Here is a 13,749-nt window from a genome sequence, read left to right on the forward strand (position 1 = left end):
ATTCTCTCTCGTCTAGCTGAGGATAACCCTGCAATATGTCTTTTACTGGAACCTATGTGCAGCAGTCCCAGGAGAACTTTGAGGAATTTACAAGAGCCATTGGTGAGTTGGGAACAGATCTACAGAGTTATCTGGAATGATGCGAATTCGCACGTGGGATTGTCGATACACTGCCCATGCACGCAGCCCGTACTACGCATTCGTGAAACCATCCTGCTATAAAATTCTGTTACTTTTTCTTAGTGCTGGGGAAAACGCAAATGAGCTTAGGAAAACACATTATTCAGTAATGGTCGCCGTGGCCAGCGAGGGGGTTAAACAGTTCCTCGCTGTTTAACCCCCTCACGGGCCGCTCACTCTATTCAACGTTCCGAGGGAATCCTTGCCGTCACAGGATGGCAATGATTCCCACGGCTGATGCAGCAAAATACGCAGATTCCCCTTCGCTCACAAAAGGGAGGGAGAGGGAATCGGCGTATTAGGTGGGTCAGTTGAATACTATGTAGATTATATTTTGGGCCTTATTTTATGCTTTTTTGCTAATTTTAATGGTGTTCTATAATATGTAATGTATTATAGAGCTGTTTTTATTTACATCAAACCCCATAGCAAGTTAGTTTTTGCTCTCATAACTAATGATCATTTCTATTGATTATAGAGTGACCTGGTTGGGAATCCAAGGCCTGATCCTTGTTTATTTGGAACGGGGCAAATTCCGCCCCTTTCTGATGTTTGGGGGTCTGCGCTGTGCATGTGCAGGCTTCGGCAAGGTACACAATGGCCAGGCCATTTGTTGTGGGGAGGGAGGGCAGGGGGGAAGGTGGCGGTGACGGTGGTGGGCCATGGTAACGCCCAGCGTTTTAGTCCCCATGGAAACAATGAGGGGATATACACCTGGCATATACGATAATCATACAGATCAGGATACACTCAGCATATTGGGCCTAATTCAGCATTGATTCTTGCACTTTTGCGCATGCGTGAAGGTTCATACTGTGGTCGCATGCTGCATACAGTCTGAGTGACGGCGGGGGGTGACAACGTGACATTGAGTGGGCGCAGTCCAAACAACGCCATTTTCACAGCGTCTGAAAGATGGAAAATGGGAGCTCCTCTAGGGATCAAGTTCCAGACTGTGCACCTGAATTATGCATGTGCTACCTTATACTCGGCAGGACTATGCTGTATCATTGTATTACTGTAATTAACCCAGTACATGATTGTGTATGCATTAGCTGTGTTTACAGTTAAGGCCCCCATACACTATGCGATTTGGGCTGGTTTCAACCGATTCTGGAAGGTGGGGTCGAGAAATTGGGGGAAATGGGCCCTAATAGCATGTGTGTGACATCTCGGAGATGCTGCGTGTAAGATCTCCGGGGGTTGGACCCCCTCCCGGCGGCAGGGAACCGGGATCGAACGCGATACATGACATGCAGAAGTACAGAAGTACCGCATACGATCCTGCTGCCCGGGAAAGTCCCCGCAGGTCAAGGGGGTTGGATGCAAGGAGAGAAGTCGCATATGGGGGACTTGCAGTTTTTTATTTCAGTTTTAACTTTTTGGAAAATATGTCTTCTCATTAGAAGGCTCAAAACTTTATTGTCAGGAGCAATATTTGTTTTCGTGTATTTGTAAGTGAGTGCCACATGACCATAACTTATATGTATACAGTTACTGTGTGGGCGGGTGTGTATACTGTAAATGTCAGTATACTGTACATATGTCAGTATAAATATCATGTATCGCTCACATTGAATATACGATACCTTGTAAACAGTTGGACAAACGTCTATTTTCAATTTTGTGTCAAATATACAGTAGTTGTCCATACTGCGTGTGAGTAACAAGTACGGAAGTATGGTCCATAGAGTTTGAGAACCATTGGTCTAAGCCAGGCGTGTCCAAACTGTGGCCCCCCCAGCTGTGGTGAAACTACACATCCCAGCATGCCTTGCCATAGTTTTAGCAATCCCTTATAGCAAAACTGTAACAAGGCATGATGGGACTTGTAGTTTCACAGCAGCTGGAGGACCATAGTTTGGGCATGCCTGCACTAAGCTAAGTGTATTTCTGGATACAAATACACCTATTTTTTACAAATTTCCTTTAGTAAATTTCCCCCATTATATCACAGCGCGAAATCAGTGACATTTTAAGGTTTTCTTTGGTTTTAAATGCCCCTCAAATTATGTAAGAGGATAACTGGATGGAACCTACTGGTCCCAATGGCCCCAAACTCACTTGTGCTTGGCCCTGTCAGGGCTGCGACCACTACAGGTTAAATTTAATAAGATGGGAGTTCTATTGAAGATTGGGGGGGGGGGGGGGGGCAAATGTAATTGGGCGTGAGAATCAGAAAGTGAGAGATTTTGGGAGAGCTTTTTAAAGCGGCAATCCTTTACACAGCAAAACCAGGTTGATTTTGCCATGTAAATGATTGCCACTTTAAAAAAAAAAAAAAAGGAACCTCACCAGATGTTTGTATTACATTTCTATCTATCTGGTGAGTAGAATTTCTGATTGCATATAATAGAAGCCCTGGTCTGTTCATGTCTATGTACTAGGGATGAGGTACAGAGGGTTATACTGGTACATGACAGCCCTGTTCCTGGTTTCTGTCCCCAGGTATCCCTGAAGAGTTCATCCAGAAGGCAAAAGATGCCAAGACAGTGACAGAGATTGTGCAGAATGGTAACCACTTTGTGGTCATAAAGACTACGGGACCCAGGGTCCAACGCGATGAGTTCACTGTCGGAGAGGAAGCGGAACTGGGATCGATGACGAAGGAGACGATAAGGGTAAGGCCACCACCATCACTATTCAGCTACAGTAGGTACAGAGGCCTGCCTCAGACAGCAGCACGCTTAGTACCTCACGGTAATGCCAATACGCAAATGTTTTTCCATCCGTAGTTATCATCATCAATACTTGAACTTACTAATGCAACCGATCTATCAGAAACAGGCATCTATCAGACATCCTGTGAGTCTCCGCCCACCTGCTACAAACAAGCATGGATGTCTGCCATGGCACCCACAATACTCCTATGACACTCCCATGAGATTTCGTTGTTCCATATGTCTACACCAGTGGTTCTCAAACTCGGTCCTCGGGTGCCCACACAGTTCACATTTTCCATTTCTCCTGACAGGTGCACTCATTAATGATTGACAAAATGTTAACAGATCCACAAGTTGAGCTAATTATTTCACTTGATTCTGTGAGGAGACATGGAAAACATGCACCGAGGACCGACTTTGAGAACCTGTGGCCTACACCATAACCAACCAAATGCCAGTGGATGCAGCTGCGCAAGCTCTTGCACCTGTTCCCAGAGTTGCGGCAGCAGTAATATGCAAATACCATTTTCAGCTAGTGTGCCAGCGTTCATCTAAGTGTGCAAGCACCGAGACGCTCACTTTCAGCACCTTAGCACTTGGTACTCAAGCGGCAATAAAAATAACTTCTCAAGTCTGCCTTCAGCCAGGAGCATGAGTGATATCATCAGTGTCCAATCAATCTGATAGCTTCACCTGTGCTCCTGTGAGAGATCCAATAAACTGGGACATCTTTTGAGCCCATCGCACATCTTTCAATACCAATAGTCTGTAATAATATTATAGATTTGTCAGGGTGCTGGATGCTGGAGAGTGTGGATAAACAAGAAATACATGAAATACATAACACATTGATAAATAAGGGAGTCAAAATAAATGCAGATGTGAGAAGAAAAGGAAGGCAGGACTTGCCCCGGTTTGAAACCAGAACGACTCAATGGGGCAGATGTATTAAGCCTGGAGAAGAGATAAACGGGAGATAAAGTGAAAGGAGATAAAGCACCAGCCAATCAACTACCAACTGTCATTTTCAAACACAGTTCATTGGCTGGTGCTTTAACTCCTTTCACTTTATCTCCAGTTTATCTCTTCTCCAGGCTTAATACATCTGCCCCAATGTTCCCTCTGGGCTGTAGTGAGACTATGGTTGTTCCATGGAACACCAATACCCTTTTTCACTTTATTCATCTTCTGGGTAGATTTGTGCCCAAATTGTTCCAAGATGTCCAAGATAGACAAGACAGGTCTACCTCAGCCCACATGGGGGTTAAATGCTTGTTGCCAGGGGGTTACACGCTTGCTTTGCCAGGGGTTTCAGTGCTTGTTGCCATTGGGTTCCATGCTCATTGCCAGGGGTTTCATGCTCACATTGCACCAGGGTTTCCGAAATCTTGCACTCATGGGTAGAGCCATAAGCACTGCACTGCCCTGACGGATGCTAAAGGTACAGTAAGAGATCTTGGGTGAAATGTAATAGGATGAGAGAATCAGAATGTGAGAGATTTGGGAAGAAATCTCCAGGGGTTTTTTAAAGCGGCAATCATTTACACTACAAAACCAGTTTGATTTTTGCAGTGTAAATGATTGCCGCTTTAAGAAAAACTAGAGATTTCTTACCAAATCTCTCACTTTCTGATTCTCTCACTCTATTACATTTCACCCCTATGGCGAAATGCAATAGGGGTCGATTTTTTAGACATGTGCGATTTTTGGTAAGAAAACGGCCGAAAACGCACGTTTTCCAAAAATCACACATGTGATAGGGTGCGATTCGCTGTAAAAAATTGCACTTTTTGCCAAAAAATCACACATTTTGAAGTGGCGATTTTTAGTCACACTTCAATTCGCATCCAGATGTTTTCCCAACTCGCACATGTAATAGGATTCGATTTTTGGTAAACGTTACCAAAAATCACCCAAAAATGACTGGCGAATTTGACAGAACAGCACCAGGCTCAAGGGCCGGCCCTGGTTCCCAATATACAGGGGACAAAATGAGTAGGGGTCCCCTGTATTTCAAGAACCTCACCGGGCCCAACCAACCAGAAGGGTAATGCCACAGCCGAGGGGAGACTTTTTATACAAGGCCAAAGCATTTTTTTTCACTTTGTTTTACCAAAATCGCACATGACTGAAAATCGCACTATATCGCACTATATCATGCTTTTTTGTTGCAAATTCGCATCTCATTACATATGCGAAAATCTGGCAAAAAATGTGATTTTTCAAAGGTGCGATTTGGTGCGATTTTTAAACGTGACCAAAAATTGCCACCTATTACATTTTGCCCCTAGTGTCTCTCCCCTCCTAGTCGGTGTGTTACGGGACTCGGCAGGGCAATGGGGAGTATGACAGCTGGCAAGAGACAATAGGTCAGGCGTGAGCCCGCAGCTGGGACCGCTGTTTAGGACGGCCACAGCAAAACCTACACTGACTCTGTTGAGTCCCCCGGGCAGATGGAATACCCCTGCAAGTGCTAGGCTTCGCCTGTAGCCGCCGCGTTCGACAGAGCCAGTTAAGCCGGCTCTGACCCCGATGCAGCCAGGTGTTACGTAAAGACAAGGGGTGAGCGATCGCCAGGGAGTATCTCAAAAGGATGACTGGCTAACGGGCCTAGCTGGGAGAGACCCCTAACTAACCGACACCCGGTCAAGGACGGGGATCGCGACCCAGTCGCAGACACAAGAGTTACAAAAGGGGAATCTCAGAATGGGGGCACACCAAGGCAAGTGATTCCCCAAAGCCGGGTGCAGACAAAGAGGGGTACACCCCTGCCTGAGGGGAGCTAAGGTGACAGAGAATAACTGGACAGAAAGGGCAACTGAGAGAATAACACAATAAGATAAAGACGGGCCCCACGGAGGGGGAATGCCACGGAGGGCAACAGAATAGCAAAAGATAGCAAACACCAGGCTCCAACGGAGCACTTACGTGACCCACAAGTAGATGGAAGACTGTGGATCAGACGCAGGCACTAGCTCAGGCCAGGAATCCACGGGAGCTAGCTGGGCAGCAGGGAACCAGGAGAGCAGAGCAGACAGAGAGAGCAGAGCTGATTTAAACAGCTCCAGGGACCGGGTCAAAGAAAGCTTCTGGGGAAGCAACCTGTATAACCGGCGTCTGTGCCCAGCAGACGCCGGCTATTTATCTGAAACTCGCGCCGCCTGACGTCACTCAGGCGCGCGCGTGTGTTCCCTGTCTGCCGGGCGGAAGCTCGGGGACGTTGCTAGGCAACGCCCCGACGCCCGTCCTTAGAGCGAGGCTTGGAACGCTGCCTAGCAACGCCCCCTGCCTCCAGCCTCCGTGCCGCAGCTGCCGTCCGTCCGGGTGCCGCAGATCCCGGACGGCGGTGAGTAACAGTACCCCCCCCTTGAGGAAGGGTTAACAACCCTTTACCCCCAGGTTTATCAGGGAACCGTCGGAAAAACAACCTCTTGAGGTTGGGTGAATGCAAGTCCCGATCAGGAACCCAAGACCTCTCCTCGGGACCAAACCCTCTCCAATGCACAAGAAACTGCAGAGACCTTCCCACGAATTTGGAGTCAAGAATCTTCTCCACACGGAATTCCTGTTGACCCTGCACCATCACCGGAGCGGAGCCACTTCTAACCTTACGTGGAAATTTCCGCGAAAAAACCACAGGTTTAAGAAGCGAAGCGTGGAAGGTATTATTGATCTTGAGGGACTTAGGTAGAGAGACACGAAAGGCTACCGGATTAACCCTCTTAACAATTCGAAACGGACCGATGAACCGAGGTCCTAACCTTGCCGAGGGCTGGTGAAGCTTGATATTCCGGGCAGAAAGCCACACCCAGTCACCCACTTTAAAACGGCAAGGACGTCTGAATTTGTCTGAAAATACCTTTTCTCTAAAAGAAGCTTCCTTGAGAGCCGTGTGGATACTCCGCCAAATTACCCTGAGTCGGGAGGCAGCAGAAGATGTAGATCTTGGGGCTTCCGGTCCCAAAGAGTTGGCCCGCGGATGAAATCCATAGACCGCGAAAAAGGGAGAGGTCTTGGAAGCCGAATGACATGCATTGTTATACGCAAATTCGGCGAGTGGCAAAAGGTTCACCCAATCATCCTGTAATTTGGACACAAAAACCCTAAGATATTGCTTGAGGGATTGGTTCAACCGTTCAGTTTGCCCATTGGCCTGCGGATGAAACGCAGACGTGAGACTGGTCTTTACTTTCAGCGCAGAACAGAACAATCTCCAAAATTGTGCCACAAATTGTGGACCACGATCTGAAACAATATCGCTGGGTAAACCATGCAGTCTAAAAATATGCTGCAAAAACAAGGCAACCAACTCCCTGGCTGAAGGTAATTGTCTAAGGGCCACAAAGTGAGCCATCTTAGAAAACCTATCGATGACCACCCAGATGACCTGACAATGGGACGAGACAGGTAGTCCAACGATGAAGTCCATGGCCAAGTGAGACCAAGGTCTACCAGGAATAGATAAAGGCATCAATTCCCCTACCGGTCGTGTCCGCGGAACTTTATGCCTGGCACAGTCCGGACAGGATAAGACAAAATCCTTGGTGTCACGAGACATTCCCGGCCACCAGACAACACGAGTGAGAAGCGCCAGGGTTTTACCTACTCCAGGATGACCAGCAATCTTGGAGTCATGAAACTCCGCAAGGACTCTGCGTCTAAGAGACAGGGGCACAAATAATCTGTTCTCGGGAGTCTGGACCGGAGCTTGACCCTGAGCCTGGCGAAGGAGGCCTTCCAGAGTTAGACTTACTCCTGCATGAATACACGATGCCGGGACAATGGGTCCTTTACTGAACCTATTGGTATGTTGAGGAAGGAAACATCTAGAAAGAGCATCTGCTCTGATGTTCTTCGAACCTGGTCTATAAGAAATGATAAAATTGAAGCGCGTGAAAAAGAGGGCCCACCGAGCTTGTCGGGTATTCAACCTCTTGGCCGATTCAATATACTGAAGATTCTTATGGTCAGTGAGGACAAGAATCTGGTGTGAGGCTCCTTCCAACCAATGTCGCCATTCGTCAAACGCCCACTTGACTGCGAGTAATTCTCTATTGCCAACATCATAGTTGGACTCAGCCTGGGAAAACTTCCTGGACATATAGGTACATGGGTGTAACTCCAATGACTCAGGATCCGTTTGGGACAGGACAGCCCCGGCTCCAACTTCGGAGGCGTCTACCTCAACAATGAAAGGCAGATCAGGATTAGGATGCCTGAGGACCGGGGCCGAGATAAAGGCTTGCTTGAGTGTTTTAAAAGCTTGTTCCACTGGAGGCGTCCATACCGAGGGGTCAGCACCCTTTTTGGTCAAGGCCACCAAAGGTGCCACAATGGAAGAAAATGAGTGGATAAACCGCCTATAATAGTTGGCGAAACCAAGAAACCGTTGGACCGCTTTCAAATTAGTGGGACGGACCCAATCCACCACGGCTTGCAGTTTCTTAGGATCCATTTGGAATCCTTGGGAGGAAATTATGTACCCTAAAAAGGATACCTGGGTTACTTCAAACTCACATTTCTCCAGTTTAGCGAATAGCTGATTTTCTCGCAACTTCTGCAGAACTTGACGAACTTGAGCTCTATGTGAGTCTAAGTCTTGAGAAAAAATTAAAATATCGTCTAAATAGACAACCACGAATTTGCCGAGAAAATCACGGAGGACATCGTTAATCAAATCCTGAAAGACGGCTGGGGCGTTAGAGAGGCCAAAGGGCATTACCAGGTACTCATAGTGCCCTGTCTGTGTACTGAAAGCCGTCTTCCACTCATCCCCTTCTTTTATCCTTATGAGGTTGTATGCACCCCGAAGGTCAATCTTGGAAAAGACGGTTGCGGACCGTAGCTGGTCAAACAGTACCGCAATCAAGGGGAGAGGATAGGTGTTCTTTACCGTGATCTTGTTGAGAGCCCGGAAATCGATACAGGGTCTCAATGAACCGTCCTTCTTGGCCACGAAAAAGAATCCGGCACTGAGAGGAGATTTGGACGGCCTGATGAACCCCTTAGAAAGACTCTCTTGGATATAGTCGTCCATGGCTTTAGTTTCCGGAACTGACAAGGCATACAGTCTCCCCTTGGGCAAGGGGGCATTCGGGACTAATTGAATGGCACAGTCGTACGGACGGTGAGGTGGTAAAGCATCCGCTTTCCCCTTAGAAAAAACATCTGAGAAGTCCTGATAGGGACACGGAATCTTGGAGAGGGAGACAGAAGCAAGCGGGAGTGAGGTGTTGAAACAATGCTCAGTACAGGTGGAACTCCACCGAGCAATCTCCCCTTGATTCCAATCAATGATGGGGTTGTGTCTTTTCAGCCATGGGAACCCCAGCACAATAAGAACTGCAGGACAAGATGTTAACAGAAAGGAGATCTCTTCTTGATGAAATAGACCGATAGACAGCTGCAGGGGAGGAGTTTGGAATGAAATAGCCCCGTTGGAGAGGACATTACCGTCTAAACCACGTAAAGCAGGGGTGGGGAACCTTTTTTGTGCCAAGGGCCGTTTGTATGGGGAAAAAATCCTTCGGGGGCCATATGTAAAAATGTATCTTACAAATCGCCCTGCTGCAGCCGTCCCACGCTCCGGCGCCTGCCGCTGAATACGACTGACAGTCTCCAGTTGCTGTTGATTAAGAGGAATCTTGCAAGAACTACCGACCTCTCGTGAGAATTCCCCTCTACTTGACTCCTGGCAAAGCCGCCTGGTCGGTGGGAGGGCCACTCAGACGGCTACGGGGGCCGCATACGGCCCCAGGGCCTGAGGTTCCCCACCCCTGACGTAAAGTAACAGGTATAGGAAGTTTGATATGGGGAATGCCCAAGGTCTGGGCTATCGTGAAATCTAAAAAATTCCCGGCCGCGCCACTATCAACGAAGACGGACCCCGAAAAGTTGGCGCCCCGAAAAGAAATACACCCCAACACTAATAACGAGTTAAGAGAGGAAAAAAGCTGGAGGCCTAAGTGAACCCTCTCCTCGTTCACTTGGCCCGGGCTTTTACTGGTCTGTTGGGACAGTTACGGAGAATATGCCCCTTGTTGCCACAGTACAGACATAAGCCAGAACCAAGTCGCCGGGCTCTCTCCTCTGGAGAAATACGGGCTGCTCCAAGCTGCATCGGTTCCTCGCATTCCTCGGGAACAGATGGGACATAGGGAACCGCCCGAGTTATAGAACTCCGCTCCGACCTCCGTTCACGGAGACGGCGGTCAATCCGGATGGATAACTCTATTAACTTATCGAGGGAGGTAGGAGCGGGGTACTGAATTAGGCAGTCTTTAATCTCATCCGCCAAACCGCAGCGGAATTGACTGCGTAACGCAGGGTCGTTCCATCCGCAGTCATTGGACCAGCGACGGAATTCTGTACAGTAGACCTCCGCCGGGTCCTTCCCTTGTTTAAGGGCCCGGAGATGAGTCTCTGCGGAAGCCTCCCTATCAGGGTCGTCATATAACAGACCCAGGGAACTGAAAAAATTGTCCACTGAGGACAAAGCCGGACTATCGGCGGGTAACCCAAAAGCCCAAGTTTGAGGATCCCCTTGAAGTAGCGAGATGACCAGGCCTACTCGCTGGGACTCAGACCCGGATGACCGTGGGCGAAGCCGGAAATATAACTTACAGCTTTCACGAAAGTTATAGAAGGTCTTGCGGTCTCCTGAAAACCGATCCGGCAAATTCACCTTGGGTTCGGAAACCCCTGGCTCCAGAGGGCGTGACCTTTGCTCTTGAGAAGCCACCTTCAACGAGAGCTCTCGCACCATCTGGGTTAACCCCTGGACCTGATCAGCAAAAGTTTGTGCTGACGGATTCATATCCACTACAAAAAACAACAGGAGGGATGCAAATACACAAAGATGACCCTACCAGGCTGTCTGTTATGGCCGGTTATAATGTTACGGGACTCGGCAGGGCAATGGGGAGTATGACAGCTGGCAAGAGACAATAGGTCAGGCGTGAGCCCGCAGCTGGGACCGCTGTTTAGGACGGCCACAGCAAAACCTACACTGACTCTGTTGAGTCCCCCGGGCAGATGGAATACCCCTGCAAGTGCTAGGCTTCGCCTGTAGCCGCCGCGTTCGACAGAGCCAGTTAAGCCGGCTCTGACCCCGATGCAGCCAGGTGTTACGTAAAGACAAGGGGTGAGCGATCGCCAGGGAGTATCTCAAAAGGATGACTGGCTAACGGGCCTAGCTGGGAGAGACCCCTAACTAACCGACACCCGGTCAAGGACGGGGATCGCGACCCAGTCGCAGACACAAGAGTTACAAAAGGGGAATCTCAGAATGGGGGCACACCAAGGCAAGTGATTCCCCAAAGCCGGGTGCAGACAAAGAGGGGTACACCCCTGCCTGAGGGGAGCTAAGGTGACAGAGAATAACTGGACAGAAAGGGCAACTGAGAGAATAACACAATAAGATAAAGACGGGCCCCACGGAGGGGGAATGCCACGGAGGGCAACAGAATAGCAAAAGATAGCAAACACCAGGCTCCAACGGAGCACTTACGTGACCCACAAGTAGATGGAAGACTGTGGATCAGACGCAGGCACTAGCTCAGGCCAGGAATCCACGGGAGCTAGCTGGGCAGCAGGGAACCAGGAGAGCAGAGCAGACAGAGAGAGCAGAGCTGATTTAAACAGCTCCAGGGACCGGGTCAAAGAAAGCTTCTGGGGAAGCAACCTGTATAACCGGCGTCTGTGCCCAGCAGACGCCGGCTATTTATCTGAAACTCGCGCCACCTGACGTCACTCAGGCGCGCGCGTGTGTTCCCTGTCTGCCGGGCGGAAGCTCGGGGACGTTGCTAGGCAACGCCCCGACGCCCGTCCTTAGAGCGAGGCTTGGAACGCTGCCTAGCAACGCCCCCTGCCTCCAGCCTCCGTGCCGCAGCTGCCGTCCGTCCGGGTGCCGCAGATCCCGGACGGCGGTGAGTAACACGGTGGCCATTTTTGGATGGCTATTTAAGCAGATTCCATGCTGATAGCACTGTAGTAATAATGTAGTAATGATGTAATGCCCGTAGGAATGTGGACAAAGTTTCTGAACATCCATCCATAGCAAGTAAACACGTTGTACAGGCATAACCAGTCCAACATTAGGAATATTGGGTCAGAAAAATGTTTCCACGATTAACAGGGTGACGATGACCCGTCTGCCATGTACACCCAGTCTGGTTCTGCATACAGATGTACACGCTGGATGTGTCTCTCCTAAACTATTTCACTGTCACATTTCTTTCAGACTACGGTAAACCTGGTGGACGGTAAACTGGTCGCGGACATTAAAGGCGTGCACTCCGTCACAGAGATTTCCGGAGATCTTCTCATCGATGTAAGATATCTGCAATAAGATAAACCATCACAAGAGAGAAATTATGGGGCAGATTTATCAACAAGTGATATTCCTGTTATCTCTCATTCTGAATGATGCTCCAGCCAATCAGCTCCTGTTACTTGTTGTGAAAGTTGACAGTTAGGAACTAATAGTTTGGAGCATTTATCATTCGTAACAAGAATATCACTCAATACATCAGCCCGTTTTAAAACTATAATATGACAGAGGTGAATAATGTAATGAAGAAATAGGTGTGGATCACAGGGTGACAGTAGTTTGGACGACATGGGAAGTAGGTTGTCACGTCCAAGGACGACACAGAAACGGTTGACATTAATTTTTCATCTTTTTTGGTGGCAGTTTGTACATTTGTACAAGTTGACCTCCAATTGTGGAAAACTCATGTCCACATTTTTACGTGTCGAGCATTACCATATTGACCTTTTGTTTGTGTCGACCGTATGTCCCTGTCGACATAATGCATGTCAACCCAGATCTCGATCTTGAAAAAATGAAGTGTCAACACCACCAATTTTCTTCAATTTTATTCCATGGGATTAAGGGTCATATTCAGACCTGCTTGCTGGGTAGGGAGTGTTTGGACCCCATCGTGCGTAGCCCAGAACAAAACAGCCGCTTCTAGGCGGGTGCATGATGTTGACCGCCCCTAGCATCATAGGCCCGCCCCTAGCAGGCAAAAACACACCTGCGTTTGGCCAAGGACTCCCAGCGTTTCCTTGGGCACGCCCACCGTTTTTGCAGGCACACACATGAAACGCTTGGGATCTATTCCAACACGACCACCTCCTTCCTTTCAATCTGTTTGCAAGTAGAAAAATTGTGAGTGCGGTCACTGAGTGTCTTATCTTTCAGGTTCTGACTATAAAAGACATCGTCTTCAAGAAAATCAGCAAGAGAGTTTAAGAGAAGAGAAGTATTGTATTACTTGTAACATTTCATTTAAATAAAGACTTGTAATGGAAAACAAATCTCCTCTTTTTCTTTAAATTGCACTACACACCTAAAGCTCCGTACACACGGTGAGATATTGGCTAATGGACAATTTTGAGTAGATGCATTGGAGATTTTGACTGGGCAACCTATGCTAAGCAATCTATGCTAGGCAATATTGACTAAGCAGGAGGAAAATAGGGAGATTTTGGCTAACCTTCTAGGAGATTTTGACTATCTAGTCAAAATCTCCAGCCAAACTCTCACCGTGTGTACACCCCTTAAGGGAAACATCTTCCCAATTCACTGTGCATTACATAGCAGGGGTTATATTCAACTGTATCAGAAAATCAGGTCCCCTTCCCGACCCCCTGGAAGGGTGGTCAAGCCTCCTGCATTTAGCGGGGCCCATGCATCAGCCCCCACACCTTCTCCCTCTGCCAGTTTCATAGGGTGGAGCTAGGCTCCATGTCCCGACTACTTTGAGAAAATAGATACAAATTTGGCGCTTCTGTATCCAGGGCTGTCCAGACATTGGTTACCACAGGAATGGTTGCTGTCCTCCCATGCTTAAGTTGGCCGGCTGAAGGCTTCACAGTGACATATAAACATGAAGGCTCA

The 13,749-nt window shown here is 48.4% G+C and overlaps 1 protein-coding gene across 1 annotated transcript; it reads left to right on the forward strand.

Annotated features, from left to right (window-relative positions):
• On the forward strand, positions 1-13,101 carry LOC146079239 (fatty acid-binding protein, liver-like). Its single transcript, XM_083186170.1, has 4 exons — positions 1-102; positions 2,629-2,801; positions 12,085-12,174; positions 13,051-13,101. Exons 1-4 carry the CDS (start codon positions 36-38, stop codon positions 13,099-13,101), a joined length of 381 nt encoding a protein of 126 aa, XP_083042296.1. The 5' UTR covers positions 1-35.
• The last annotated feature ends 648 nt before the right edge of the window (positions 13,102-13,749 follow it).

This window comes from Crinia signifera, chromosome 1 (assembly GCF_055691185.1).
Source record: "Crinia signifera chromosome 1, ASM5569118v1, whole genome shotgun sequence".
Lineage (NCBI taxonomy): Eukaryota > Metazoa > Chordata > Amphibia > Anura > Myobatrachidae > Crinia > Crinia signifera.

Bases quoted from the DNA above. Each gene is read 5' to 3' on its own strand.
- LOC146079239 (XM_083186170.1), top strand. From the start codon at position 36: ATGTCTTTTACTGGAACCTATGTGCAGCAGTCCCAGGAGAACTTTGAG. The intron at 2,802-12,084 runs GTAAGGCCACCA...CATTTCTTTCAG, and splicing joins TGACGAAGGAGACGATAAGG to ACTACGGTAAACCTGGTGGA. The intron at 12,175-13,050 runs GTAAGATATCTG...CTTATCTTTCAG, and splicing joins CCGGAGATCTTCTCATCGAT to GTTCTGACTATAAAAGACAT.